General features: G+C 42.4%; 2 protein-coding genes across 2 annotated transcripts; one reads left to right on the forward strand and one right to left on the reverse strand.

Annotated features, from left to right (window-relative positions):
* Positions 1-7,414: 7,414 nt before the first annotated feature.
* On the reverse strand, positions 7,415-10,071 carry LOC130967156 (pectinesterase-like). Its single transcript, XM_057891977.1, has 3 exons — positions 9,424-10,071; positions 8,783-9,059; positions 7,415-8,106 (listed from the first exon to the last, which is right to left on the reverse strand). Exons 1-3 carry the CDS (start codon positions 10,069-10,071, stop codon positions 7,415-7,417), a joined length of 1,617 nt encoding a protein of 538 aa, XP_057747960.1.
* A 5,958-nt stretch (positions 10,072-16,029) lies between these two features.
* On the forward strand, positions 16,030-17,940 carry LOC130967157 (uncharacterized). The gene has a single exon (XM_057891978.1). The coding sequence runs from the start codon at positions 16,030-16,032 to the stop codon at positions 17,938-17,940; it is 1,911 nt and encodes a 636-aa protein (XP_057747961.1).
* Positions 17,941-27,680: the final 9,740 nt, after the last annotated feature.

A 27,680-nucleotide genomic window follows, 5' to 3' on the forward strand; every position in this document is an offset into this window, starting at 1 on the left:
AGTACTAAAAAATACTGAGAGAACTAAAAAAAAGAATATTAAAATTTATTTAAATATTTAAAATAAAATTATAAGATAACATAAAATAATGATTTAAATTTATGTCTTTTTCAGTAATTTTTTATCTAAAACTGATTTTGAATAATGTAATCCAAACAATATTTAGTTTACTATAATCTATTTTGAATAAAAATTACTAAACATAAATCACGTTAATACTAACTTACTTTTAATACACTATCTTGTTCTATTTTCATTGATAAGGTGATTTGTAGTATCTAATCTATATGTTGAAGGTGCGGAAGGATAGTGTGAGAATAGAGCAAAAGTAGAAAATGAGAGTACTTGTTCTCTCAGCGTACTCAATGATGAACCACACTTTACACACACATATATATATATATTGGTCTTCTAACCAACTGAGTTAAAATAATTAGGGGCTAACTAAAATTTCTGTTATAAGCTACTTGTCTAGCTAATTTATTGTTACAACTAGTAAATCAATTAACTACTAATTGCTAAGCTAGTATATCAAGTAACACCCTCCCTCAAGTTAGGAGTGTGTAAGTTGACCAGTTCTAACTTGCCAAAGAGTGTGGAGAACATGGACGGAGGTAGCGGTTTGGTCAAGATGTCCGCAACCTGTTCAGTGGTGGAGATGGGAAGAAGGTAAATGAGACCTTCTTGGAACTTGTCGCGTACAATGTGGCAATCAGCCTCTATGTGCTTCGTGCGCTTGTGGAACACCGGGTTAGAGGCGATGTGAATTACAGATTGGCTGTCGTAGTAGGTGCTGATGGGCTTGGTGAGAGGCATTCCCAAGTCCTTCAAAATGAAACTGAGCCAAATAGCCTCCTTAGTAGCAGCGGCGAGTGCCTGATATTCAGCTTCGGCTGAACTGCAAGCAACTGTCACTTGCTTTTTGCTCTTCCATGAAACTAGGGCAGTGCCGATGTAGAAGCAGTAGGCTGTCACATATCTTCTTGAATCAGGACATGCCGCCCAATCGGAATCAGCAAATCCAGTGACACAGAGATCAGAGGTGGCCGAGAACACTATGCCACTGGCAGGGGAAGCTTTGATGTATCTGAGAATTCGATGGACAGCACTGAGGTGGGAAGTAGTGGGGTGGTCAAGGTATTGACTCAACTTTCCAATGACAAAGCTAATGTCAGGTCGGGTGTTGGTCAAATAGAGCAATTTGCCAACTAACTTTCGATATTCGGTAGAATCTGAGAGGGGAACGCCTTCAGTTTTGCTGAGTTTGGTAATGTAGTCCATAGGGGTAGAAGCAGGCTTGCAGTTCTCAAAGCCAGCATCCTTCAAGATGTCCATAGCATACTTTTTTTTATTAAGAAGAATCCCCTCTTTCGATCGCGCAACCTCCATCCCAATAAAGAATTTCAAATCACCAATGTCTTTGATTTTGAACCTATCATCCAAGACTGTTTTGACAGCATTAATTTCTCCCAAATCATTTCCAGCCAATATCAAATCGTCAATGTAAACCAACAATGCGGTGAATCCAAATTTAGTTTGCTTAGTAAACAAACTATAATCAGCCTTTGACTGAACAAAACCCAACTAAACCAGAACAGATTTCAGCTTTGTATTCCACTGTCGACTCGCTTGTTTTAGACCATAAAGCGACTTTTCAAGCTTGCACACTTGGCCAGCTTTGACATCCAACCCTTAAGGTGGTTTCATGTACACCTCTTCATCCAAATCACCGTGCAAGAATGCGGTATTAACATTAATTTGCTTGAGAAACCACCCCTTTGCTACAGCCACAGCCAAGACAACTCTCAAGCTGCCCAACTTCATCACAGGGCTAAATGTGTCCCGATAATCAATCCCAGGGACTTGGGTGAATCCCTTCGCAACTAATCGTGCCTTGTAGCGTTCAATGCTGCCATCAAGGTTGTATTTCACTTTGAAAACCCACTTGTTGCCAATTGCCTTCTTGCCGGGTGGAAGTGAAGTGAGCTTCCAAGTTTGACTTTGCTCAAGAGATTGGAGTTCATTCTTAATAGCATCAACCCAACAAGATTGAGTATTTGCTTCACTGTAGTGCTTGGGTTCAATGTTAGAAGATATGGCTAGAGAATATGCAGTATGTGATGCAGAAAATTTTTCATATGACAAATAATTCGATAAAGGGTACCTTTCAGATTTTTGGAGTGGAAGTCGAGAAGTGGTAGCATTTAGACAATGATAGTCTTGCAAATGTGATGGTGCTCTGCAAATTCTTGTTGATTTTCTTAACAGCGGCAATGGTGATGTATGTTGAGGTGCAAGTGTGTGATTTTGTGGCATATTTGTTTGATTAGGTGATGAAGATTGAATTGGTGGTGTATGTGCTGAATTAAAATTTTGTGGGGCATTATTATTATTATTGAGAGTCTCAGTGTGTGAGTTGGATGTATGTGATGCTTGATGATTAGTGTATGTTGTGTGAGGTTGAAGAATGATGTCATATGCAAAGGGGTCAGTTTTGAACTGAATAGAAGATGCAGTATATGTGCTTTGGTCAGGGTGTGTGCTTAAGTATGGAAAATGATCTTCATAGAAGGACACATCTCTTGAAGTAAAGATCTCTCTAGTCTTTAGATCAATTAAGAGATATCCTTTGGTACCCTCCTTAAAACCCAAAAAGGCACACCTTCTGGATCTTGGATCCAGTTTCTTTCGATTTTCTTGGAGTGTACTGGCATATGCCAGACACCCAAAAACCCATAAATGAGATATGTCAGGTAAAGAATTATGCAAAGCTTGATAAGGTGATAAATTTTTAAGAAAATTTGATGGTAGTCTATTCATGATGTAAACTGAATATGAAACTGCATATTGTCAAAAACACTTAGGTACATTTGAGTGGAAGAAAATCGCTTTAGTTATTTCAAGAATGTGTTGATGTTTCTGTTCAACAATACCATTTTGTTGAGGAGTTTCAACACATGATCTTTGGTGTAATATGCCAGTTTCATTGAAGAAAGAGTGCATCAAAAATTCAGTTCCATTATCGGACCTTATACATCTAATTTTGCTATCGTACTGTGTTTTAACAAAATTTACAAAGAATTTAATGAGATTAGCAACTTCAGTTTTGTTTTTCATGAAAAATACCCAAGTGAACCTTGTTTTATCATCCACTATGGTTAAGAAATATCTATGTCCTCCCGTAGAGGGAATGGCCAGCGAGCCCCAAACATCCACATGAATTAAATCAAAGAAAGTTAATGAAATTGTGCTGCTATTATTGAATGATAATCTCTTTTGCCTTGCTAGGTGACATGAGTCACAAGGCTGTACATCAATGTCACAATGAATGAATTTGAAATTTTTCTTCATTTCTTTCATTCTATGGAATGGTGCATGGCCTAACCTAAAATGCCATAGCTTTGTGTTTGAAATATTCAGTATTGGCATGTCTACATGAGTTTTATTTGATACCTGTGCAATTTCTGATCGCGCAGCATCACAGTTTAAGGTATAAAGGCCACCACACACTCTAGCTGCTCCAATCGTCTTCTTCGAGAGTAAATCCTGTATCTCACAATCGTCATCAGTAAAACTCATTTTACAATGCAAATATTTTGTGGCTTTTGATACTGATATCAATTTGAAATTGAAAGATGGGACGTATAATGCATTTGTGAGGTACAGTTTATTTGAAAATTTGATAGTTCCAGCTATATTGCTAATGGTTTGTGCACCATTAGGCAACCGAATGATTATAGGAGCTATCTTGAAATGGGTTTGAAAATCTTCTAGGCAATGGGATACATGAACAATAGCTCCTGTATCTATTATCCAAGAACCATGTTTTGATGCAGAAATGTTTAAAGCCAACACGCTTGACTTAAAATGCATGATATGCACCAAGTTACCTTGATGAGGTACTTGTTCCAGGGTTGTGATTTGGTTAGCACTGTGGATCTGCTTTGCCTCTCCCCTGTTGAGTAAAGCTAGTAGGGCTGATTTCTGCTCTGGAGTAAAGTCAACATTGGAAGTTCCATTTTCTTCCACACAGCCAGAATCATCAATGCCATCGCCATTTATTTCAGCACTAAAATTCACTGCCCCCAAACCTCCGTTTGAGTTTAGATTTCTCTGTCTAAGATGGGGGAAAACCATGTTTCTTGTAACATATATCTACTGTGTGGCCTCATTTACCACAGTATGAACACTGCACCCTACCTCTTCCAGTTTGTCCTCTCCCAGAGCCTTGGAATCTACCTCCTCTACCTTTTCCTCTCCCTCTGCCTTGTGAGGTCTCAGCAGTGTTGAAGGAATTGGTAGAGTGTAATAAGATCTTGGGGTCTATGGTATCATTCATGGTCTGGTTTTGCCTTTCTTGTCTAGTCATCATGAAAAACACAGCCTTTAAATCTGGCAGTGGCTCCATCAGCATGACTTGAGCTCTAACATTCGCAAACTGTTCATTAAGTCCTCTTAGAAATCTAGTTACATGATCTTCCATTCTGTATTTTTGCATTTCTCCTAATCCACAAGTACACATAGATTCACAAGTCATCAAATTGTGTCACGCTCATTTTTCCTTGTCTTGTTCCGTATAGCTCCTCCTGCAGTTCTGCAATTCTAAATCTATCACCCTCATGGTACCTATGTTTCAGGTCCCCCCATAGCTCATATGCAACCTTGTTCACATCACGCTTCGGGTGATTTCAGGGTTTAGCAAGATTTTAATCCAGGCTAAGACATATGTATTACATCTATCCCACAGTTCAAACAATGGATCATTCTTATAAGATTTCTTTAAACTTCCATCAACAAATTTCAGCTTGTTTTTCTATTTTAGGGCTAACAACATCGCATTGCTCCAACTACTGTAATTTTTGCCATCGAGAATGGTAGGGATGAGGGGAATACCAGTATTTTCAGAAGGATGAAGGTAGAAGTGGATCGATGAATCTTGGCTAGGGTTGCTGCCATTCCTGTTGAGGTGAGCCTGAATCGATGAGATTTGATTCAAGAACGATGCGATACCTTGAGGATCAAGGCCTTGGAAGGAATTGCCTTGGTTCATTCGGAATTGCTCTGAATTTTGATTTGGATCCATCACTAGGTTTCAGATCGTGCACTTGATGTGTGCTTTGATTTGAATTCTGAGTTTCTCTTTCTTCGATCGCTGTTCCTTCTATTTTCACCCCTTTGGGTTCCACGCTCACCGCACCATGTTAAAGGTGCGGAAGGGGAGTGTGAGAATAGAGCAAAAGTAGAAACAGAGAGAAGAAAATGAGAGTACTTGTTCTCTCAGTGTACTCAATGATGAACCACACTTTACACTGTTACAATAGTCAGATATATATATTGGTCTTCTAACCAACTGAATTAGAATAATTAGGGGCTAACTAAAATTTCTGTTATAAGCTACTTGTCTAACTAATTTGTTGTTACAACTAGTAAATCAATTAACTACTAATTGCTAAGCTAGTATATCAAATAACACTATATGAAATTTGGAACTTGTAACGCTATACGCTAGACAATTATTTGACCTCAAAGAGAAATTTTCTTTTTCTCGAACATAAATGGATCAAGCATTGTTTTGTTTTAACTTTATGCAATTTATGCATCTTTGCTGATGTTTTATTTTTACTTACTTCCTTCGTTACAGAGTTCATAGGATCAAGGAGACACGGTTGATTTTTCAGGACCTTTAATATCTCAAATTCACACCGTCCATGAGATCTTAGAAAGACATGAGTGACACATACGGCGTACTGTCTGGCGATTATGGTTTCAAAAAGGTATAACATCATTTTCAAGCTGATAGTTACAATACAAAATTGCAGTATGTTTTGTGTAATTGTGCCTAGACTTGTTGAAATCATTATTAAATGAAGATAATAAAATGGTTGAGTGTGTTTTTATGGCATTTCTTTTAAACTTGTTGTTGCAGGTAAGAAGAATGGGAAGTAAAGAAACTGCATTGATAGTCATACATGAAGAATATAAAATCCTCAAGTGCTACAAAAATGATAGAAGTTCTTTCAAGAGGGCCATCGTCTTTCTCTAAAACACAATGCTGTGAGCTACAAGATTCAGCATCATGAGTTTTTTTGCTTATAAACTGCGAAACTCAACAATATTATGTTTGGATTATTGATATTTATTTTTTAATTTCTTTATTTTCTACACAAAAAATGAAGATAGAATAAGTTAATAACTTTTAATAAGTTTTATATGTATTGATATTTTTTATCCCAGTGTATTTTATAACTACTTTGGTTATAAGAGATTGATATAGCTAATTTGGTTTGAATTTTATTAATGTAATACTAACTTTTATTAATTAATTTTTTTAAATGATATTCGCAGATTTTTGTCAATATTTTTTTATTGTTTTTGGAGTGCATTAGAGTACTCTAAAAGTACGTGCCAGAATTTTTTTTAATTTAATAGGGATATAGCCACGCTTTAAAAGCATGGCAATAGGTTTATGTTTCTTTTACTATTGACACGCTTCAAAAGTGCACCATATCTTTCACTGTTGGCACGTTTCAAAAGCATAGCCATATTTTTCATTTTTTGGTACGCTTTTAAAACGTGCCGATAGGTTAATACATATCGCCACGCTTTTAAGCGTGGCAAAAAAGAAAGCGTGCCGATAGATCCACAAAAGCGTAACAATAGAACAATTGACACGTTCGAAGATGTGACCCTTTTATAAGCGTGGCTAAAAGCTTATTTTCTTGTAGTAGAAAATCAATTTTATACAAATTTCCATTTACAAAACTCAGTCCAAACGCACGGTACATAGACTTGGCTTTGCGGAAAAAAAAAAATGCATGCTGACATCTACGGATGCAAACACAATTCGCAGGTCGTTGTAACTGTTGGTCTACAAAATTTTTCACAAGCTGAAAAAAAAGGGACTCATTTCAGTAGTTGCAAAAAGTTTCTTATTGGTGTTCTATATTTTTTGTAAGTTGTAAAAGCTACCGTCATAGACACTTAAATAATTTTACCAATGACCAATATTAATGTATTAGTATTACACTAATTTTGTTTTCATATAAAAATTAATTTATAAATAATACTATACATCTAAATTTTTTTATTAAATTAATCTAGTTAAATTATTCTTACATAACAAAAATTAGATATGAATAATATTATTTTAAATCTTATTGTTTAATTTAGTTAAACGTAATTCATAAAAAAATTTAAATATATAGTACTACTCATAGTTTATGATCAACCACACCCGCATAATTAAAAGATGACATAAAAGAAATATTTATTAACTGTTATATATTAACTTGGCTCAATATAAACTTTTATGTGACATACAATAGCAATAAATAAGTACAGTTGAGAAACATGTATACACCAAATAAAAGTAAGAATATATTTAAGGTGAAGAAAGCAAGCATGCATATTAGTATTATATTAAGCCATTCAAGAATGGAACACCCGTTTGAGGCAACCAGCTATCCCCCTGCAAGAAATTAGACACAGTGAAATTAGCCGCATCCATTGCCCCAATAACATGATAACCAGGCCACGAAACTCGACTTGCAGTGCTTGAACCACTTCCCGCATTCTTATGCTCCGCGTAATACAAAGTATTCAGCGCAAAACTTCCACTCCAATCATGCCACCCAGCAGGATCAACAAAACCATCCATAAAAGATTCCATGAAAACCGTCCTCGAGTATTGCTTCCACGGCCTACCGAGGTACGTTTTCACAACACCAACGCGAGGGGCCAAATCGTCAGCGGCTCGAATCGTTGCGTTGTGTATGGAGATTCCGGTATTTTGGTTGGGATCAGTTCTGCCTTGTGCGGTAATTGAGTTGAACTGGCCGATCATAGGGAGGCGGGGGAAGATGTTACAATTTTGGAAGACTACGGCGGCGTTACCAAAAATAAAATCAACGGTGCCATAAATGTGACAGTCGCTGTAGAATTGACGCATAGAATGGGCGTAGAGTGTGTCTTGATAGCCCTCAAAGCTGCACATGTAGAAGGCTGATAAGTCGGCTCCGCTTCTAAGAGCAACTGCTTGGTGCTTGCTTGGTCCTGCTGTATTTCGAAATGTTATGTTCACTGCTACAAAACCTTGTCCCACCACAGCTACAAAATTATACACCACTACTCTTTAAAGTTACTCCATATAATAATAGATAATAAACTCAGTTGAAATTACTTAATCACTTTAATATACATCGATTAGAATAAAAATTAAGATTTTTATTAAATTATTTATCACAAAAATTTTATGCAAGCTAAGACTTTCTTCTAAATATTTATATTTTTTTAAATAAAATTATTTATAATTAATTTTATATAAAATTAATAATTAAAAATAATTACATATTAAATTATTTAATAATTTTAATAATATATATATATATATATATATATATATATATATATATATATATATTCATTCTCTTTCATCTAATCATATTATAGGTGTGAACTAAATATGCGTATGATGCAAATAAAGGTATCGTCAGTGTATGCATTGCATGGCTTGGTACATATGCATAGATCTATAATTATTTCTGAATTCCAATAATAGTGGATTGCTGTTCAAGTTCAGAATATATAAATTGTTTGGCTAATTCTATGATGTTTATGAATTAGTGTCTAAATTTTGCCTAATTTATCTTTTATAGTAAATTTTAATTTTTTAAAAATTATTTACTGTTATATCTTTTAAATTAAATATTATTTTTTAACCTTTTTTAGTAAATAGGCAACATCTTTTAGGCACCATAGCATTTATCAAATTGTTTTTGCTTACCAAAAGTTGCTGAGTTGAACGTTGTAGAGCCATCGACAACATTGCGCTCGCCGGTGATAATTGTCTGGTTGATTCCGTCTCCAACTAGCATCAAGTGTTTCTTGTTCTTCGCAATGGACACATACTCTTCATACACACCTTTCTTAATGAAAACAAGGAAGTAGCCATCACTGGAAGCCGTGTTATTTGGCGCCGCAGCTATGGCTGCGTTGATGGTGGTGAAATTTCCGCTTCCGTCCTTGCTAACAACCACCATGTCCCTTACATTTACGCTTTCCTATCATGCACAAATACAATTGTTGGATATTGAATATAAGGGTATAATGGTAATATGACACTACAAGTCAAAATAGATATAGGAGAAAACTCATATATAATCGGTTTTACCTGAAATTGATAACTAAGAGTTGTTAGATGAAAATTTAATCAAATTATTTAAATTAATTCTCAACTATCAATTTCACGTAAAATTGACTGCAACTAATTTTCACCGTACATATATGTTATGGTGCAATTTCCATATTGCAAAATGACCATCACAGTCAAAACATGTCACGTATCATAGTTTGGGCATCTTATATATATGGTAAGTAAAAATAAGGAAGTATTGAGCATGATAAAGACCGCTACTACATACTCACCGTCTGAAGCAGTTTCCTCAGGTGGTGGTGGCGGCCGTGGTTTCCATGGCGGCCTCTACCCGAATCATACATGTCACGTACTCGTTTCGGCATCTTATACGGTAAACGACCATTTTGTTTCCATGAATGTTTGATTTTCTTCTCAGGAGCCCAACCCCTCCTGAACAAACACAAGGACATGCTATGGAGCTTGGTATCATTAGAGAGCATTGAAGAAAGAGAACTCTTCACTCTTTCATCGGAAGCTGTCGTTTGAAGACCATCCAAACATGTTTGTTGGTTCGTCAAAGTAGCACTGAGCTGTGTCACAATGTCTTCAGCATGTGAAGATTGAAGAACATTGCTGGATTTATTAACCGTCTCTTGTGTGTTGTACAAGAAATCCAAGTTTAGTTCAGCGAGGAATCTACAATCTTGGAGGGCTCGAATCGTGTTTTGATCGTAAGATGATCCATCCTGGAGATATGAGTCCATTAAATTCAAGAAGCTGTGTGATTGTGACACTGATTTTTGGACGCAAATTCGACCGTAGTCATAACCGTTGCCGTATTGGTTTGCAAGCAGGGTTTTGCAATAAGCAGGGTCTTCTGTGGTGTCACAAAATGTTGCTGGTGGAACAGTATTGTTGTAATAATAATGTTTGGCCATGGATAAAGAGGGAAAGAAAGAAAGCATTACAACAAAGAGGGTAAGAAAAGAGGAATGCATCTTCTTCAAAGCCATTGTTGGATATAGCATGGGATATAAAGTTTTGGACCTCTTTATATAATGAGTGAATATAATGGGGGACATTAATTAGTTATAGGAAGTCAACTACATGGAATAAATTTAATTTGGTTACTTAAGGTTGATATGTGTGGCTACCGCGAAGTTAGTCAATATTATTCCAATGAATCAACGAGAAAATATTTAGTTAATGCTCTTGGAATATATTCATATGAACAGTCATTAATTTGATATATAATTGTGCATGTATTGAAATATTCCCTTGGAACGGATTACATTATTTTATTTATAAGTTTTGAAATATTCACTTGTTCAAATTCCTTCCGGGACTATTGCTTGGTGCATTACATAGTTGATTTATTTCTACACCATGTGTATTAAACATATATATACACGTATCTTGTTATTAAAGGTAGTGTGGGATCAATGATTTCATTTTGGCCGCCACTTACTTAAACGAAGTTTTTGGCTGAAGTGTTTCACGTGGTATGTTTTCCATTGTAGCAAATGTTAATCGGATTTGTTTCTTAATTTAGTTTAATTTTATTTTAATTATATTTCATGTATTGAATCGGACTATAAGTTTTAAGGTTGTATGGTCTAAATAATTTTTTTAAAAAAATTGGATTTAAAAATATAAAATAAAATTTATTCTTTTATTATTTTTTTTTACCAAATCTAAGGTCTGGATTTCATTGATGAGAATTTTAAACTTGTGAGTACCAGATTTTGATTTGCTAACTATATTGTGTCTATTAATAACATTGAAAGGCTGATAAAAATTTTAATTAGTATTAAGGAGTTAAATTTTAATTGCTGATATACGAATCTGATTTGTTAATGTGGTGAAAAGATGATTAGTTGAGAGAGTTGTATACTTGTATTGATCTATAATGTATCTATTGTGAACGGTTACATTGTTTTTTGTTATACACCCTGAATCAATAAAAATTTTTAATTTTAACCTTAAAGCAAGAAAAATTCAGCCACTACTCTTTTATTATAGGAGGAGGAATAATATTGAGGACAGAATGGGAAGAAGTGACAATGAAAATAATTTCGTAACTAACTACCTGCATGTTACAGAGGGTGAGGGTCATGCGCAAGAGGCAGGGGTGATCTCACATGATTTGGAAAGAAAGTAGGAATGGAATATAAGGAATAGTAGAGTAGAGGGAAGGATAGGAAAATAGAGAGAGTTGAAAATAGGCTTAGGGAGAGACTGACTCACTATTTCAGCCATTGTATTTCTTTTCATCACTTGCTATTTCTGTCAATCATATAGTACTGAGAGAAGATCATTATAATCTACTCTACTTTTCATGTATATTTTATTTTTTTGAATTGTCATTGCAGATACCGGTTGTTACAACTGGTATCAGAGTAACGATTTGTGAGTATGTTGTGTATGGTCTCCACGCGCGCTGCAATGATGGAATCGAGAATGGATCGGTTAGAATTTCTAATCATGCCATTTGGACTTACTAACACTCTTTGATGATATTTTTGTGTACAGTCCAGATTGGACTAAACATTGTGTGCACTTGTCTATTGTATTTGAGTTATTGTGGGAGCATAAGTTGCATTTGAACAGAAAAAAATGCCACTTTGCTAAAGAGAAAGTGGAGTATTTGGGTCACATTATTTCAGCCAAGGAAGTGGAGGCAGACCCCTGAAGGTGAGAGACATGATAGATTGGCCCCTGCCTAAGGACCTTTAAGAGTTTGAGAGGTTTCTTGGCTTAACTGGTTATTACAGAGGGTTTCTTGGCTTAACGATTTGCGAGTTTGTTGTATATGGTCTCTACGCGCGCTACCATGATGGAATCAAGAATGGATCGGTTAGAATATCGTATGGATGCGGTATAGGAGGAACAGACCAGAAATACAGAATTAATTTTAAAGATATTGGAAGATCCGGCACGCCAAATAAGGAAGAAGGGAGAGGCGAACGCCGGAGGGGAGCAACCATACGATAATATGAATGGAGGAGACCAGGAGGAAGCCTCGGCGGAGAGGAGAGACGAGAATCTGCTACCTCCACGAGTGGAGGTGTACTGCAAGCTAGAACTCCCAAGCTTTGAAAGTGAAGATGTGTGTGGTTAGTTGGTAAAGATGAAAAGGTATTTTCGGATGGCTTAAATTGTGCTAGGAGAAAAGCTTGATTATGTGATGCTTGCGTTTAGTGGTGAGGCTCTCACATGGCATTGAGTGGTGGGACCCTTCCTGAGATGGTTGCGGTTGAAGCAGGATCTTCTGAAGAGATTTCAACCAGAGATAGTAGCGAACCCCATGGCACCCGTGCTGGAAGTGAAGCAGACGACGACAGTGAGCCAGTACTGGCACGACTTTGAATTGGCAGCTCAAACTTAGAGGAATCTAGGTCACGATACTCTGATGTGCATCTTTATGAATGGGTTGAAAAAGGAGATAAGGGTGGATTTAGTGATTTCAGAATTTGAGAGTCTCCAAGAACTCATGGACCGAGCAGCGGCCATTTAAAAGCGTAATAAAACTTAGCATGACACAAGGACGTTCGTAGGAGGGAGAAGGATGGGGAGATTACCTGCGTGAGTAGCCCGGACATGGAGCAGAGCTTCAACTGGGAAGTGAAACCCGAACCGAAGGTGAAATCAGTTTGCAAGGAGCCAAATCTGGAATTGGGCCACACTCTAATTCAGCCCAAAACAAAACTCGAGCCAACAGCAGTGTGGGATCAATTGGGTCAAAGAGTAATAGGCCTAGAAGGTTATCCCAATAGGAATAGACTGAGAGACAAAGAAAGGGGCTTTGCTTTAAGTGTGGAGAGAAGTGGAGGCAAGATGATATCTGCCAAATGAAGCAGTTTCACATCATGTTGGTTGAGAAAGAAGAGGGAGTTATAGCTGAAGAAGAGAAAATGGGCCTGGCACTAAAAGAAGAGGAGGCCAAAATCCTTGAATTATAGCTTTCATCTTATAGCTTTTGGGCTCTGACTACTCATAGGACTTTTAAAGTGAAAGGGGAGATATTAGGCCAATAAGTGGTGGTTTTAGTTAGGGGTGGCAATGGGTAGGGTAGGGTAGGGTTTGGACCCAACCCTAACCCTACCTGCGGGTTGAGTTTTTAACTAACACTCAACCCTACCCTACCCGCGGGTTGAGAAATACCCAACCCTAACCCTATCCGCGCTCAACCCGCGGGTATCCGACCCTACCCGCGGGTTGACAAAAAAAATATTATAATGACACAAATATCTCAAATATAACACAAGTATCCTTGGTTCAGTGGCTAGGAACCTTTTGCACATGCTTAAGGTCCTTGGTTCAACTCCCATATGTAACATTTTTAAACATATATAACACATATTATGGGGGGTGCGGGTAGGGCGGGTAGGGTTTAGGCTCAACCCGCACCCTACCCGCTCCGCAGGCCAACCCGCTCCGTGCCCAACCCTACCCGCAGCGGATCGGGTTGGCAACCCTACCCGACCGGGTTGGATCGGGTTGGGTACCCGCGGATAGGGTCCATGCTGCCAGGCCTAGTTTTAGTGGTCCCAAGGGCATCAACAAACTTCATTGCAACTCAAGTTGTGGAAAGATTGGGGTTGCCAGTAAAAAAACTTCGCCAATTCAGATTAGAATTGGGGAATGGAACCTTCGAGCATGGTAAAGGAGGTGTTCAGCGTTCCACTGTACATCCAAGGTGCCACTATTAACGAAGCTTATTTCGTTATGGAATTAGGGAGTTCAGAGGTAGTTTTGGGGTTGGGGTGGCTGGCCAGCTTAGGGAAATTCTGGGGTGACTACAATGAGATGGTGCTATATTATATGGAAGGAGAGAAGAAGCTACAGATACAGGGTGACCCAACGCTGTCACGACAGCGAGCATCGTGGAAAGCTACTCTACGGTCGCTCAAAGGAGAGAGAGCAAAGGTATTTGGTGACACCGTTGTTTGTTGCAAGCTGCGAAGTTGGTGACACGGAGGAGCCCGAGCCAGTTCAGAACCTACTGTTGCAATTCGATGATTTATTTCAGAGCTCGGAAGGCCTGCCTCCAAAATGCGAGAGAGACCATGCAATTGTACTCAGGGAAGGGACTGCAATTCCCTACATCAGATCATATCGATACCCACAATCAAGAAGTTCATTGCGGAGATGCTACATGCCGGTGTCATTAGACCCAGCACCAGCCCATTCTCGAGCCCATTTATTCTAGTCAAGAAAAAAGATGGGGGTGGCGATTTTGCATTGATTACAGGCACTGAACAAATTAAAAGCACTGTGGCTGATAAGTTTTCAATCCCAATAATTAATGAACTACTAGATGAGTTAGGTGATGCGAAGGTGTTCACTAAGCTGGACTTAAAGTCAGGCTACCATTAGATAAGGATGAAGGAGGAAGACATACACAAGACAACATTTCAAACACCCGAGGTCATTACGAATTTCTAATCATGCCATTTGGACTCACTAATGCTCTTTTGACCTTCAAGGCCTTGATGAATCAAGTACTTAGGCCCTTTTTAAGGAAGTGTGTTGAGTTAAAAAATCAACTAAATTAATTAATGATGAAAAATATTATTTTATTGGACAAAGTAAATAATTAGTATTGATTGTTTATGATTATATGTTGTTGATTATTTATTAAATGTTGCAGCCCAAAAGTAATTATTGCAGTAGCCCAAGTAGATACAAAATAAGAAAAAAATTTGGTGTGCTACAAATCATTAAACAAGCCTAAAAAGATTCAAACAATTGAAACCAGCTGTGACAAAGAAATCAAACGGGTTGCCAAATGAATTGATCCAATCCAAACCCGTTAGCAAAGCAAATCCCTCCCATGTGCTTTCACCATAGCAACGTTCACTTTTTTCTGTCTTGGTCAGAAATCACAGAAGTAAGAGAGAGTGCTTAGTTCCTAAGCTATTCAAAGAATAAGAAAGAAAGAGAAGGCTAGGAGAGAAAGACTGAGGTCAAATTAGTAAAATCTAACCAAATCAAGCTAAGGCAAAGGTTAAACGTAACACATTTCCTATTGCATGCATATTGCTTTCTTCTCCTCTTCCCAACTCTCTGCCAAGTCCGAAATGGGATACATGGAAAAGATGATTTCTGTTTCTCACTGTTGTGCATCTACGGTCACAAGTGTGTCCTGGAGACCAAGTAGTTTCTCAATGGCCAAGAGTTGGGTTTACCATTGAAGATATCTATTTCTGCTTTGTTATGGATTTCAGTCAACAAGAGAATGTCAGAACCAAAGTTGCTAAATTGGGGATTAATAGAAGAAAGTGAACGGCTGGGTTAGTGGAGCACAAAGCTCGAGAGTTGACCTTGAAAAGAGTGACTCAGCAACATGCAAGGAGATACAAAAGAAGATTTTTGTTCATTCAGAAAAAATAAGGAAAGATAACCAGCGTTCTTGAGGTGTATGTTCTGAGAAGAAGCTCTTTGAAGAAGTTCTTCTAACTGGACAGTTGTTACGGCCTGGCCCAAGAAAGAACTTGGGCCTACCCGACCCAATCACCACCCGACCTAAACGGACAGGTGACCCGAACCTGTCCGACCCGCGCATCCGTTTGGGACAGCTGTGCAAGGAAGCTTCGAAGAAGGTGGGCTCTGCCCTCTTGGGGCCCACACCTGACATAGTATATAAGGGAAGGGTCATACCCTCCCCCGAGGTACGTCATACTTTCCACCTAACCTATTCCCCACCTGCACACTAGCTGACTAGAGCGTCGGAGTGTCTTTTGCAGGTGGCACCCCCTCTTTCTCCTCAACAAGAGCTCGGCAACCCGGTAGATCCAAACCTAGCACGACCACGACAGAAACACATCGAAACATGAACAAGGACGCGAGAGACGCGACCTTTCGGAGGAACTGGCGATGACAGCACCCGAATAATGCAGGAGCTACGCCACAGAGTCGAGAATCTGAAACGACAACTAGCTGATCAGGAGCACGATCGGCGGACCACCGATCCTACTTACTCCCCGTCCCCAGAGAGCCGGGAGAGGGATTCCTACCGAAGTCACCCCCGGCACGCCTCCGCTTCCAGAACGGAAGCGGAAAGCACCCGAGAAGACTCTCCCATCCCGAGAAGACGAAACAACACAATCATCTACTCCCGAGGTAAGGAAACGTTCCGCACGGGACGAGATCGCGAAGGTAGGGAAGGAAGGCCTGTGAGGACGCGGCAACCCGTGATAATGGGCGCCACCCCATTTTATCGGTCCATCCTTGAGGTCCGGTTGCCGAAGCACTTCGACAAACCAACGGACATGAGGTACGATGGAACTCAAGACCCACTGGAACACCTCACGGCTTTCAAGGCTAGAATGAATTTGGAGGGAGTAGGTGACGAGGTGAGGTGCCGGGCCTTCCCGGTCACCTTAGCCGGACCCGCGATCCGATGGTTTAACGGCCTCCCGCAGGGATCCATCTACGGATTTTCGGACATCAGCCGTGCCTTCTTGGCTCAGTTTACAACGCGGATAGCAAAGGCAAAACACCCTATCAACCTGCTCGGGATAACGCAGAGACCCGGAGAGCCGACCAGAAAGTACCTGGATCGCTTTAATGATGAATGCTTGGAAATCGATGGCCTAACCGACTCGGTGGCCAGCCTTTGCCTGACGAACGGCCTCCTGAACGAGGACTTTCGAAAACACCTTACCACGAAACCAGTCTGGATGATGCACGAGATCCAAACAGTGGCTAAGGAATACATAAATAACGAAGAAGTCAGCCAGGTCGTGGCCGCCAATAAACGTCACTCCGGCTACAACCAACCTAGGCAACAGGGTAACGGGGAGAGACACAAAGACCAAGCCAAGGAGGGAGCACCGACCAAGGCACACAGATCGTTTTCCCGGATTGGGAAGTTCACCAACTACACTCCACTCACTCTTCACATTGTGGAAGTTTACCAACAAATAGCCGAGAGAGGGATCTTGTCGAAGCCCCGGCCACTCAAGGACCGAACGGGGGGAAACAAGAGCCTCTACTGTGACTACCACAAGGGCTATGGACATCAAACACAAGACTGCTTTGACCTGAGGGATGCATTAGAGCAAGCAATAAGAGATGGCAAACTCGCTGAGTTCTCCCACCTCATATGGGAGCCGAAGAGGCGGCAACGCTACCAAGACAGCGAAGAGGCCAAGACCCGAGCAGCAAAGCGGCGACAAGAGCCAGAAGATAAAGACCACGGTCTCACGGTGATAAACGTAGTAACCGCCAAAAACTCCGCGCCGAGATCTAGGTCAGCTCACAAGAAAGACGCCAAAATCCTAACAGTCTCCTCCGCCCCAATGCGAAGTTCTAAGAGGCCACCATGCGTCTCCTTTGGCCCCGAAGATCAATGGTTCGACGAGGCACCCGAGAACCCACCTATGGTCATCACGGCCAGGGTGGGAACCAGCCTCGTCAAATGGATCCTCGTCGACACGGGGGCAGACTCGAACATCATGTTTCGCAATGTGTTTGACGCTCTAGGATTAAGGGACGCCGACCTATCATCACACCAACACAGGGTCATCGGATTAGGCGACCACTTCATCAAGCCAGACGGAGTAATATCCCTGCCGATCTCTGTGGGACAGGCACAGGGCCGGAGATCGGCAATGGCCGAGTTCGTAGTTCTCCGAGATTCCACAGCCTACAACATCATCTTAGGAAGAAAGACGATCAATGATTTTGAAGCGATAATCAACACGAAGCTTCTAGTTATGAAGTTTGTTACCGACGAGAGGTCCGTAGCGTCCATAATGTGGAAACGGCGGTCGCTTGCGACAATGCCAGCCTGTCCTTAAGGAAGAAATCCAAGGAAGCGTCGGGGGTGTTCCTAGCAGACCTAGACGCCAGGGTAGACGACAAGCCCAGGCCGGAACCAGAAGGGGACCTGGAAAGGTTCAGGGTCGGAGACACGGAGGAAAAGTTCACGTTCGTCAACAGGAACCCCCCACATGAATTGAAGGAGCCCCTGGTAGAGATGATCAGGGCCAATGGGGATCTATTTGCCTGGACACCGGCCGACATGCCGGGCATAAACCCTGAAATTATGTCACATCACCTAGCCGTGAAGTCGGATGCGCGCCCGGTAGCCCAGCGTAGACGAAAGATGTCACGGGAGAGGGCATAGGAGGTGGCCAGGTAGACGGCCAGCCTCCTAGAAGCAGGTTTCATACGAGAACTAGACTACTCGACGTGGCCCTCGAATGTAGTTCTAGTAAAGAAGCACAGCGACAAATGGAGAATGTGCGTAGACTACTCCGACCTCAACAAGGCATGCCCAAAAGATTGTTTTCCCCTCCCCAACATAGATGCACTCGTCGACGCTGCGGCAGGATACCGCTATTTGAGCTTCATGGACGCCTACTCCGGCTACAATCAGATACCGATGCACCGTCCCGACGAGGACAAGACGACGTTCATAACGCCGGAAGGAACTTCTGTTATAAGGTGATGTCGTTTGGGCTGAAAAACGCAGGAGCAACGTACCAGAGGCTGATGAACAAGATATTCCACGACCTCATTGGCAAGACTGTAGAGGTTTATGTGGACGACATCCTCGCAAAGACAACGCGATCTGATGACCTTCTGAATGACCTGGCAAATGTATTCGCCTCTCTCCGACAACATGGCATGAGACTCAATCCCCTCAAGTGTGCCTTCGCTATGGAAGCTAAAAAGTTTCTAGGATTCATGATAACCCAAAGAGGGGTAGAAGCTAACCCGGAGAAATGCCAAGCGATCCTCCAGATGAAGAGCCCGGGTTGTATCAAGGACGTCCAGAGATTGGCGGGACGACTGACCTCGCTATCCCGGTTTCTCGGAGCATCGGCAGCGAAGGCCCTACCTTTCTTTAACTTCATGAAGAAAGGGATAGCGTTTGAATGGACGCCTGTGTGCGAGGAATCTTTTAGGCATTTCAAGGAAATCCTGGCGGCGCCCCCTGTTCTCGGGAAACCAAGGGTCAGGGAGCCGCTGTACCTTTACCTCGCCGTAACAGGAGAAGCTATGGCCGGGGTTCTGGTAAGAGAAGAAGGGAGGGCTCAACAACCGGTCTATTTCATGAGCAGAGCCTTACAAGGGGCAGAATTAAGGTACAACAAACTGGAAAAACTAGCTCTAACACTCTTGACCTCTTCACGGAGGTTAAAACAATACTTCCAAAGTCACCGGATAGTCGTAAGAACAGACCAAGGGATCCGACAAGTGCTCCAAAAACTCGACCTGGCGGGAAGGATGATGACTTGTTCCATCGAACTTTCCCAATATGACATACGGTACGAGCCCCGGCAAGCAATCAAGGCGCAAGCAATGGCAGATTTTTTAGTGAAAATAACGGGAGATCCAACCGAAGAAGCGAGCACACGGTGGAAGCTCCACGTAGACGGAGCCTCCCACCAGACCTCGGGGGGCGCCGGAATCATCCTGGAAAGCCCAGTTGGAGTCGTATACGAGCATTCGATCAGGTTCGAATTCCCCGATTCGAACAACCAAGCAGAATACGAAGCCCTCATAGGGGGCTTAACCCTAGCAGCGGAAGTCGGAGCAACGAGGTTGGAAATATGCAGCGATTCATAAGTCGTCACCTCCCAGGTAAACGGGAGCTATCAAGCCAGAGACGCATTATTGCAAAAATACTTGGAAAAGGTCAAGGATTTGAGCCAAAAGTTCGAAGAAATCACTATCCATCACGTGCCCAGAGAAAGAAATACATGGGCAGATCTCCTATCAAAACTGGCCAGCACCAAGCCGGGAGAGGGTAACCGGTCTCTTATCCAAGGCATGACGAGGGAGCCAGCGATCACTCTACACCTATCAAGGCTAGGCCCCTCATGGATAGACCCCATCACCAACTTCTTAGAAAACGACAAACTCCCCGATGACGAAAAGGATGCCGCGAAACTAAGAAGGGAAGCGGCCAAGTACGCGATCATCCAGGGACAGCTATTCAAGAAAGGACTCAACCAGCCCCTACTGAAATGCCTACACCCCGACCAGACGAGCTACGTCCTCAAGGAAGTCCACGAAGGTTGCTGCGGACATCACATTGGGGGCAAAGCCTTAGCAAGAAAGTTGATCCGAGCTGGATACTATTGGCCGTTGATGATGGCAGACTCTAAAGAATTCGTCAGAAAATGCGCCAAGTGTCAAGAGAACGCCAATTTCCACAGGGCACCGGCCTCCGAGTTGAGCCTGCTAACGTCCTTCCGACCATTCTCGCAATGGGGAGTCGATCTCTTGGGGCCCTTCCCAGTTGGTCCTGGGCAAGTCAAGTACCTCATAGTCGCCATTGATTACTATACCAAATGGATAGAGGCCGAGCCGCTGGCCAGCATATCCTCATCTAATTGCAGGAAATTCATGTGGAGGCAGGTGATAACGCGATTCGGGATTCCAAAAGTCGTTATCTCGGACAATGGCACACAGATTACCGACAAGAAGTTCACGGAGTTCCTCACCGGCCTAGGTATAAGACAGAAATTCTCCTCGGTAGAGCACCCCCAAACAAACGAACAGGTGGAGTCCGCGAACAAGATTATCCTGTTAGGGCTCAAGAAGCGGTTGGATAATAAAAAAGGTGCTTGGGCCGACGAGCTAGCCTCGGTCCTCTGGTCTTACCGAACAACCGAGCAATCCTCCACTAAGGAGACCCCTTTCCGGCTGACATACGAGTTAGATGCGGTAATACCCGTGAAAATCGGAGAACTGAGCCCGCGACTACTTTTGAAAGGAGTGGAGGAAGCCGTGGAAAAGGACCTAATAGATGAAGCCAGAGAAATGGCCCATTTGGCGGAAACAGCGCTGAAGCAAAGAATGGCCCTGCGCTATAACACCAAAGTGCTCAAAAGGGAGTTTGAACCAAACGATCTCGTCCTAAGGCGTAACGACATCGGCTTACCGACCCTTGGAGTAGGCAAGCTGGCGGCAAACTGGGAAGGCCCCTATAGAATAAAAAAAGTGATGGGTAAAGGCGCTTTCAAGTTAGAAAGGCTCGATGGTAAAGAAGTCCCAAGAACGTGGAACGCAAACAACCTGAGAAGATTCTACTCCTAGCGCATGAGGCGACGTGCCGACCAATCAAGCTAAGTATTTCACTCACGTAATTGCACTTTTCATCACCGAATTGTACTTTTACGCAATTACCGAATAAGATATACTTGTGCAAATTTTGTTTCTTGTGCAAATTTTGTTCTTTTGTCTCGTTCACTTTTTCTGGACAACCCACTACGCAAGCAAATTCCTCACAAATCAGCAACAATTCGCGGCCCCGGGACTGATCACCCCGGTAGCCCATAAATCGCCACGATAGCAAACGGCTACACTACAAAGCCACGACTTGGCCTCACAAACGGCAACTACAAACCAATAACGGTGAACATAAACGACAACGTTACCAGACGAATTAAAGTATAAATTGACAAAGCGGGCAAAAAACCCAATAAAACAAACTGTTCACAAAAGCCAAAACAAACGGCCGACCAAAGGCTTCATACAAAACAAGAGGAATCACTTTTTGGGAACGTCAACAATCTTCCCGTCCTTGATCACCTTGAAGACACCAATTGCCGACGTGTCGAAATCAGGAGCAACAATTTTGACCTGAGCTTTAAGGGCCTCCTCGGTGGCCAGGATCGCACCCTTCCCCTGCTTGACGACGTCTTTGTACTTTGTTTTTAACACTGCCAGCTCAGCCTCCACAGCTTGCTCCTCCTTCTCCATCTCGGCCACCCATTTTTGTGCCGCGCCGACCTGACTCTCTAAAGTCATTTCGCGCTCGACAAGACGTGAAATCGTGGCGTCCGACTCTTCCAACTTTTTCTCAGCGGTAGTGACTTTCTTCTCGACAGCAGCAGCTTTCTTCTCGGCGGCGTCAAGCTTCTCATTAGATTGGGTCAGCTGCTCCCGGAGAGTCTCAACTTCGCGTTTAAGCTCATTATTAGCCTTTCCAGCATATTCCAACCTCCTGCGAAGAGATTCCATCCCGGACAGCCCGAACTCGGCTTTCCGAGCCATCACTGCGCCGCGCAAGAGGGTACGATACATCCACCTCGCTTGCCCGGCAAGGGATGATTCATGAAAATGCTCTTCAGTACCAGGAATCAACTGAGAATCTATAAAGTTCCCGGCGTCGAAGTTTTTCTCCATGACAGTAAGAACCCCCTCAGGACTGCTGGACATTTTCCTCTTCCTTTTGAGGCTAGGAACCTCCTCCACCTCGTCATCGGCATCAGGGTTGGACGTCGAACCCCCAGTACCGACCACCTCGTGGAAGGGGGAAACGTGAACCACCTTATCAACCTGAACCGAGGCACCCTGAGCCGGGGTGCCAGTCTCGTCGACCGCAGCCCCTTGCTCGGAGGCGGCCTTGTCCTCCGGGGCAGCAGCAGATTTCTCATTACCCCCCTCGTCGTCACTCGCGCATAGGAAGGTTTGGAACAAGTTGGGGAGACCCGTTATCTCGGCAGACATTTCCACTGTGAAAAGAAAAAGAAGTCAGTTAGTCGCAATAAGTTATTAGGAAAAGCAAGATGTTAAGAGACAAAGCAAGCAAAGATTCCTCACAAATATAGTTTCAACCGGCCTCCCGATCACCCATGAGTAAGTGAGGATTCACATGATTCCTCCCAAAGATTGCGAACAACACGTCGGCAATCCTCCTGTCCACCGCAGCCATGCCCTTATAGGACACTTTAACAAAGGCGTTGGACCCCTCCCCGAAGCTCCAATAGGTCGGGATGAGGCGCGCCCCCTCCAACGACAACCAAAAGGGATGATGACCTTTGACTGGACGGACCTTGAAATATTTATCCTTAAATCCATGGTAGGAGTCCTCAAACAGACCAAAAATCCTCCGACCTTGGGCAGACCGGAAAGACATGAACCCCTTCTTATGTTTCCCTTCCTTCGAAGGGTTTGTAAGATTGAAAAAGAAAAGAAAAACATCTACAGACACCGGTAGCTCGAGATACTCACAAACCATCTCGAAACAGCGGATTGAAGCCCAGCTGTTCGGATGCAATTGCGACGGCGCCACGGAAATCCGATCTAGAAGCGCCATCTGGAAGGCGGAAAACGGAATACGGACTCCCACTTGAGTAAACATGGATTTGTAGAACCAAATCCAGTCGGCAACTCGGGGGGCGTGGAAATTAAGCTCGTACAAGCGCTCATGGGGAGCCGGGACGAAGACGTCATAATTGGCCTCCTCGTCTGTCCCTCCGCACAAGTACTCATTCTGACGGAACTCGGTGAGCTCCTCCTTGCCCATTTGGTTGGGAGAGTCTTTTACATCAGAAACAACCCAGGCGTAGGGGTCGTACACCGCGGGAGAAGGGGAAGCCCGGGAGGAGGTGCGAGCCATACCTACATGGGGGGACCATCCAGTCAGTCTAAGAGGTCGGGTGCCCGGAACGAATACAGAAGCTACCCCCACATTACTCCCCAACTAAGGCTAAACATGATTAAAAGTTAAAGGTCCAAACAAAGTCACACTAAGAATGGCAACCCCCCCTAGGACCTAAGATCAACCACCATGCAAGATAAACATACATGCACGAAAAGAAGTAATGGCAGAAGCAAAAAATGACAAAAGATAAAGGAAATTACCTGTGTTGATGACAAAAATCTGGAAAGAAAGCAGCAACAAACGCCCTGGGATCAATAAGGAAGAACGAGATGGAGGACGACAGAACTAGAATCAGGGGATATGATCGCCAAATAAACCCCAAAAGGTGCTACTAAACAGTTTTAAAACCACCATCAAAGGGAGCGCGAAAGTCGAAGGGCATATCAGTCTTTGCATAAAGGGTTTCAAACCCATTATGAACATTTAATGCTCGACGCGAAAAACGAGGCAGTAACCAATCGCCCCAGCAACAAACAAGCACGCGTGGAAAAGGGTACGTCCTCCCCACGGACGTCCGAATTAGCGACAACACAAGAGGCCAGGAGCGTCGCGTCACCAACAGCCCACGCGGCTGTTGCTCACGTGTCGGGGGCACTGTTACGGCCTGGCCCAAGAAAGAACTTAGGCCTACCCGACCCAATCACCACCCGAACTCAACGGACAGGTGACCCGAACCTGTCCGACCCGCGCATCCGTTTGGGACAGCTGGCCGCCACAGCTGTGCAAGGAAGCTTCGAAGAAGGTTGGCTCTGCCCTCTTGGGGCCCACACCTGACATAGTATATAAGGGAAGGGTCCTACCCTCCCCCGAGGTACGTCACACTTTCCACCTAACCTATTCCCCACCTGCACACTAGCTGACTAGAGCGTCGGAGTGTCTTTTGCAGGTGGCACCCCCTCTTTCTCCTCAACAAGAGCTCGGCAACCCGGTAGATCCAAACCTAGCACGACCATGACAGAAACGTTTTTGCCCCCTCAAGCATTCACCCGAGTTGTCCGGTAACCGCCCCACTGAACAACAGTATTTCCTAGTCAAAGGAGCATTCCGCCAGAATGAAGAACTGAATCAGAGACTAGCAAATCTGGTTTATCACATAGCAAAGAAGCTGTTGAAACATTAATCTCCTTCATGTTTTACAGATTGTATTTTCTTTTTAATGTTTATCTTTCTGTGAGTGAAAAGGCATAATGAGAGAGCTCAAGTAAAAGCCAATGAGTGGAAAGAGGCTGAGTGATACACTTGAGAAAAAAGCCTAGAGTTATTTCAGATTTCTTTAGGTAAGTATGTGTCTTGTATCTTGTACCTGTTAGGTATCCCTTTCTTAGTTGGATTAGCACTAAGAGTGAAGAGTTGGGTATTTGCATAGCCAAAGTCAAGTTAGGTTAGAACTTGAGTGTGAAAGGATTGTGTCAATCCTGTGGAATTGGTGTATGTAATACTTTAACTATAGTGAAAATTCTACCACTGTTGTGGTGGAGACTGGACGTAGGTTACATAGCACAAGGCAATCGAATCAGGATACATGATGGTGTTAGCTTTTCTCTTCTCTGCTCTATCCTGTTTTCTGATATTCATGAGACAAAATGAAATTGTCTCATAAATTTTTCGCTGCTAAGTTCAAACAGACTCAAACTGCAAGTTTGTTTTAAAAGGGTCTGTTCAGTAATCAAAAGAAGATCATAGATTCAACCACCCCTTCTCTAAGCCTTCTACAACCTTCAAAGTGTATATTGATATTCTTTGATCATATTCTCGTGTATAGTCCGGATTGAAATGAACATTGTGTGCACTTGTCTATTGTATTTGAGTTACTGAGGGGGCATAAGCTGTATTTAAACAGAAAGAAATGCCACTTTGCTAAGGAGAAAGTGGAATATCTAGGTTAAATTATTTCGGCTAAGAGAGTGGAGGTAGACCCATGAAGGTGAGAGACATGATAGATTGGCCCCTGCCTAAGGACCTTAAGAGTTTGAGAGGGTTTCTTGGCTTAATTGGTTATTACAGAAGGTTTATTAAGAATTATGGTAGAATTGCATGGCCACTCACACAACTATCGAAGAAGGACAACTTTAAATGGGGTGAGGAAGCTCGGCGAGCTTTCCAGAAACTGTAGCGAGCCATGACAACTGTACCTGTCTTGGCTATACCTTCATTCTCAAAGCCATTTGCCTTAGAAACTAATGTTTCGGGGAGAGGCTTAAGGGTTGTACTGCTGCAGAAAGGGAGATCATTTGCCTATACGAGCTTGGAATTATCGAAAAGATCTCAAGGGAAATTAGTTTATGAATTAGAACTGATGGCAATTGTGTTGGCAATCCAGCAATGGAGGTATTATTTGTTGGGGCAGCATTTTATAGTTTATACAGATAAAAAAAAGCCTCAAGTTCTTACTAAATCAGAGGATTGGAGGTGAGGAACACCAAAAGTGGATGGCTAAGTTCTTAGGATATGATTTTGAGATACGATATAAGGAGGGAAGTGAGAATAAAGTGGCTGATGCCCTTTGTTGCAAATTCCAGCTCTCTTCTCTATCAATGGTGACAGTGGAGAAGTGGAAAAAATTAGAGGAGGAAGTGCGTAAGGATGAGAAGCTCTGATCCATTATTCAAAGGCTGTTACAAGAGGAGGAAATCCCTGCTAGTTGCGAATTAAAAAAAAGGGAGGCTGCTAAATATGGGGAGGTTAGTAATTCCAAGGAATTCTAAATGGATTCCAAGGATCTTGAAGGAGTTTCATGATTCCAAAACATAGGACATTCAGGTTATTTTTGCACACTTAAAAAGATTGCTGGAGTTGTCTTTTGGGAGAGTATGAAGCGTACAATCATAGATTATGTCAAGCAGTGCTACACATGCCAAAGAAATAAATATTTAACATTGTCCCCTGCGGGACTGCTTCAGCCATTTCCTATACCAGAGAATGTTTGGTTCGATGTGACCATGGATTTCATTAGAGGTCTGCCAAAGGCTGGAGGGAATGATACTATAATGGTGGTGGTGGATAGGATGACAAAGTATAGTCACTTCTTTGCCCTTTCTCACCCTTTTTTAGCCAAGGAGGTGGCTAAGATTTTTATTAATGAGGTTGTCACTCTCCATAGTTTTCTAACATCCATTGTTTCAGATAGGGACCATCTCTTCATGAGTGCCTTCTGGTCTGAAGTGTTCAAGGCAGCGGGCACATCTCTCAAGATGAGCTTGGCGTATCACTCGGAAATGGATGGGTAAAGTGAGGTGGTCGATAAATGTGTAGAAACCTATTTCAGGTGTTTTGCAAGGACGAAACCGCAACAGTAGCACAAATGGCCTGATTGGGATGAGTATTGGTACAATACCAATTATCATGGGTCAATAAAAATGACTCAACTCAAGGCACTTTATGGGAGATAAGCCCCAGTTTTGTTGTGGGGAGGAGGGAAAGCTATAGTGGAAGTGGTAAAGGTGTTGACGGTGGAGAGAAATCAAATATTGGATGAACTAAAGTATCAATTAGATCGAGCTCAAGGACGCATGAAACAGTATGCGGACAAAAAGAGGAAGGAGGTCAAATTCATAGTGGGTGATAAGATTTTCTTGAAAATTCAGTCGTATAGGTTAAAGTCTTTGGTCAAGAAAAACAATCAGAAGTTTAGTGCTAGATATTTCAGTCCATTTGTGATTTTGGAGAGGATTGGGAAAGTAGTCTATAAACTACAGCTACCGAAAAGTTCACGGGAACATCTTGTTTTCCATGTCTCATTATTGATAAAGAGCCTAAAATCAACCATGGCAGCCCAGCCATTGCGAGCAGCTTTGAGTTATGGGTAAAAAATGCAGGTGGAGCCAGAGAGCATTAAGGTTGTGCGGGTGAATGATGTTAGACATCTTGAAATTTTAGTACAGTAGAAAGATCTGCCTGATTTTGAGGCCTCATGGGAGCTGACAAAGGAAATTCAGGAAGTATTCCCATCCTTCCACCTTGAGGACAAGTTGAATCTTTAAGGAGAAGAAATTGTTACACACCCTGAATCAATAGAAGCTTCTAATTCTAACCCTAAAACAGGAAAAATTTAGCCACTAACTTTTAGGAGGAGGAATAGAATTGAGGGCAAAATGGAAAGAAGTGACAATGAAAATAATTTCGTAACTAACTACC

This window comes from Arachis stenosperma, chromosome 3, assembly GCF_014773155.1.
Source record: "Arachis stenosperma cultivar V10309 chromosome 3, arast.V10309.gnm1.PFL2, whole genome shotgun sequence".
Lineage (NCBI taxonomy): Eukaryota > Viridiplantae > Streptophyta > Magnoliopsida > Fabales > Fabaceae > Arachis > Arachis stenosperma.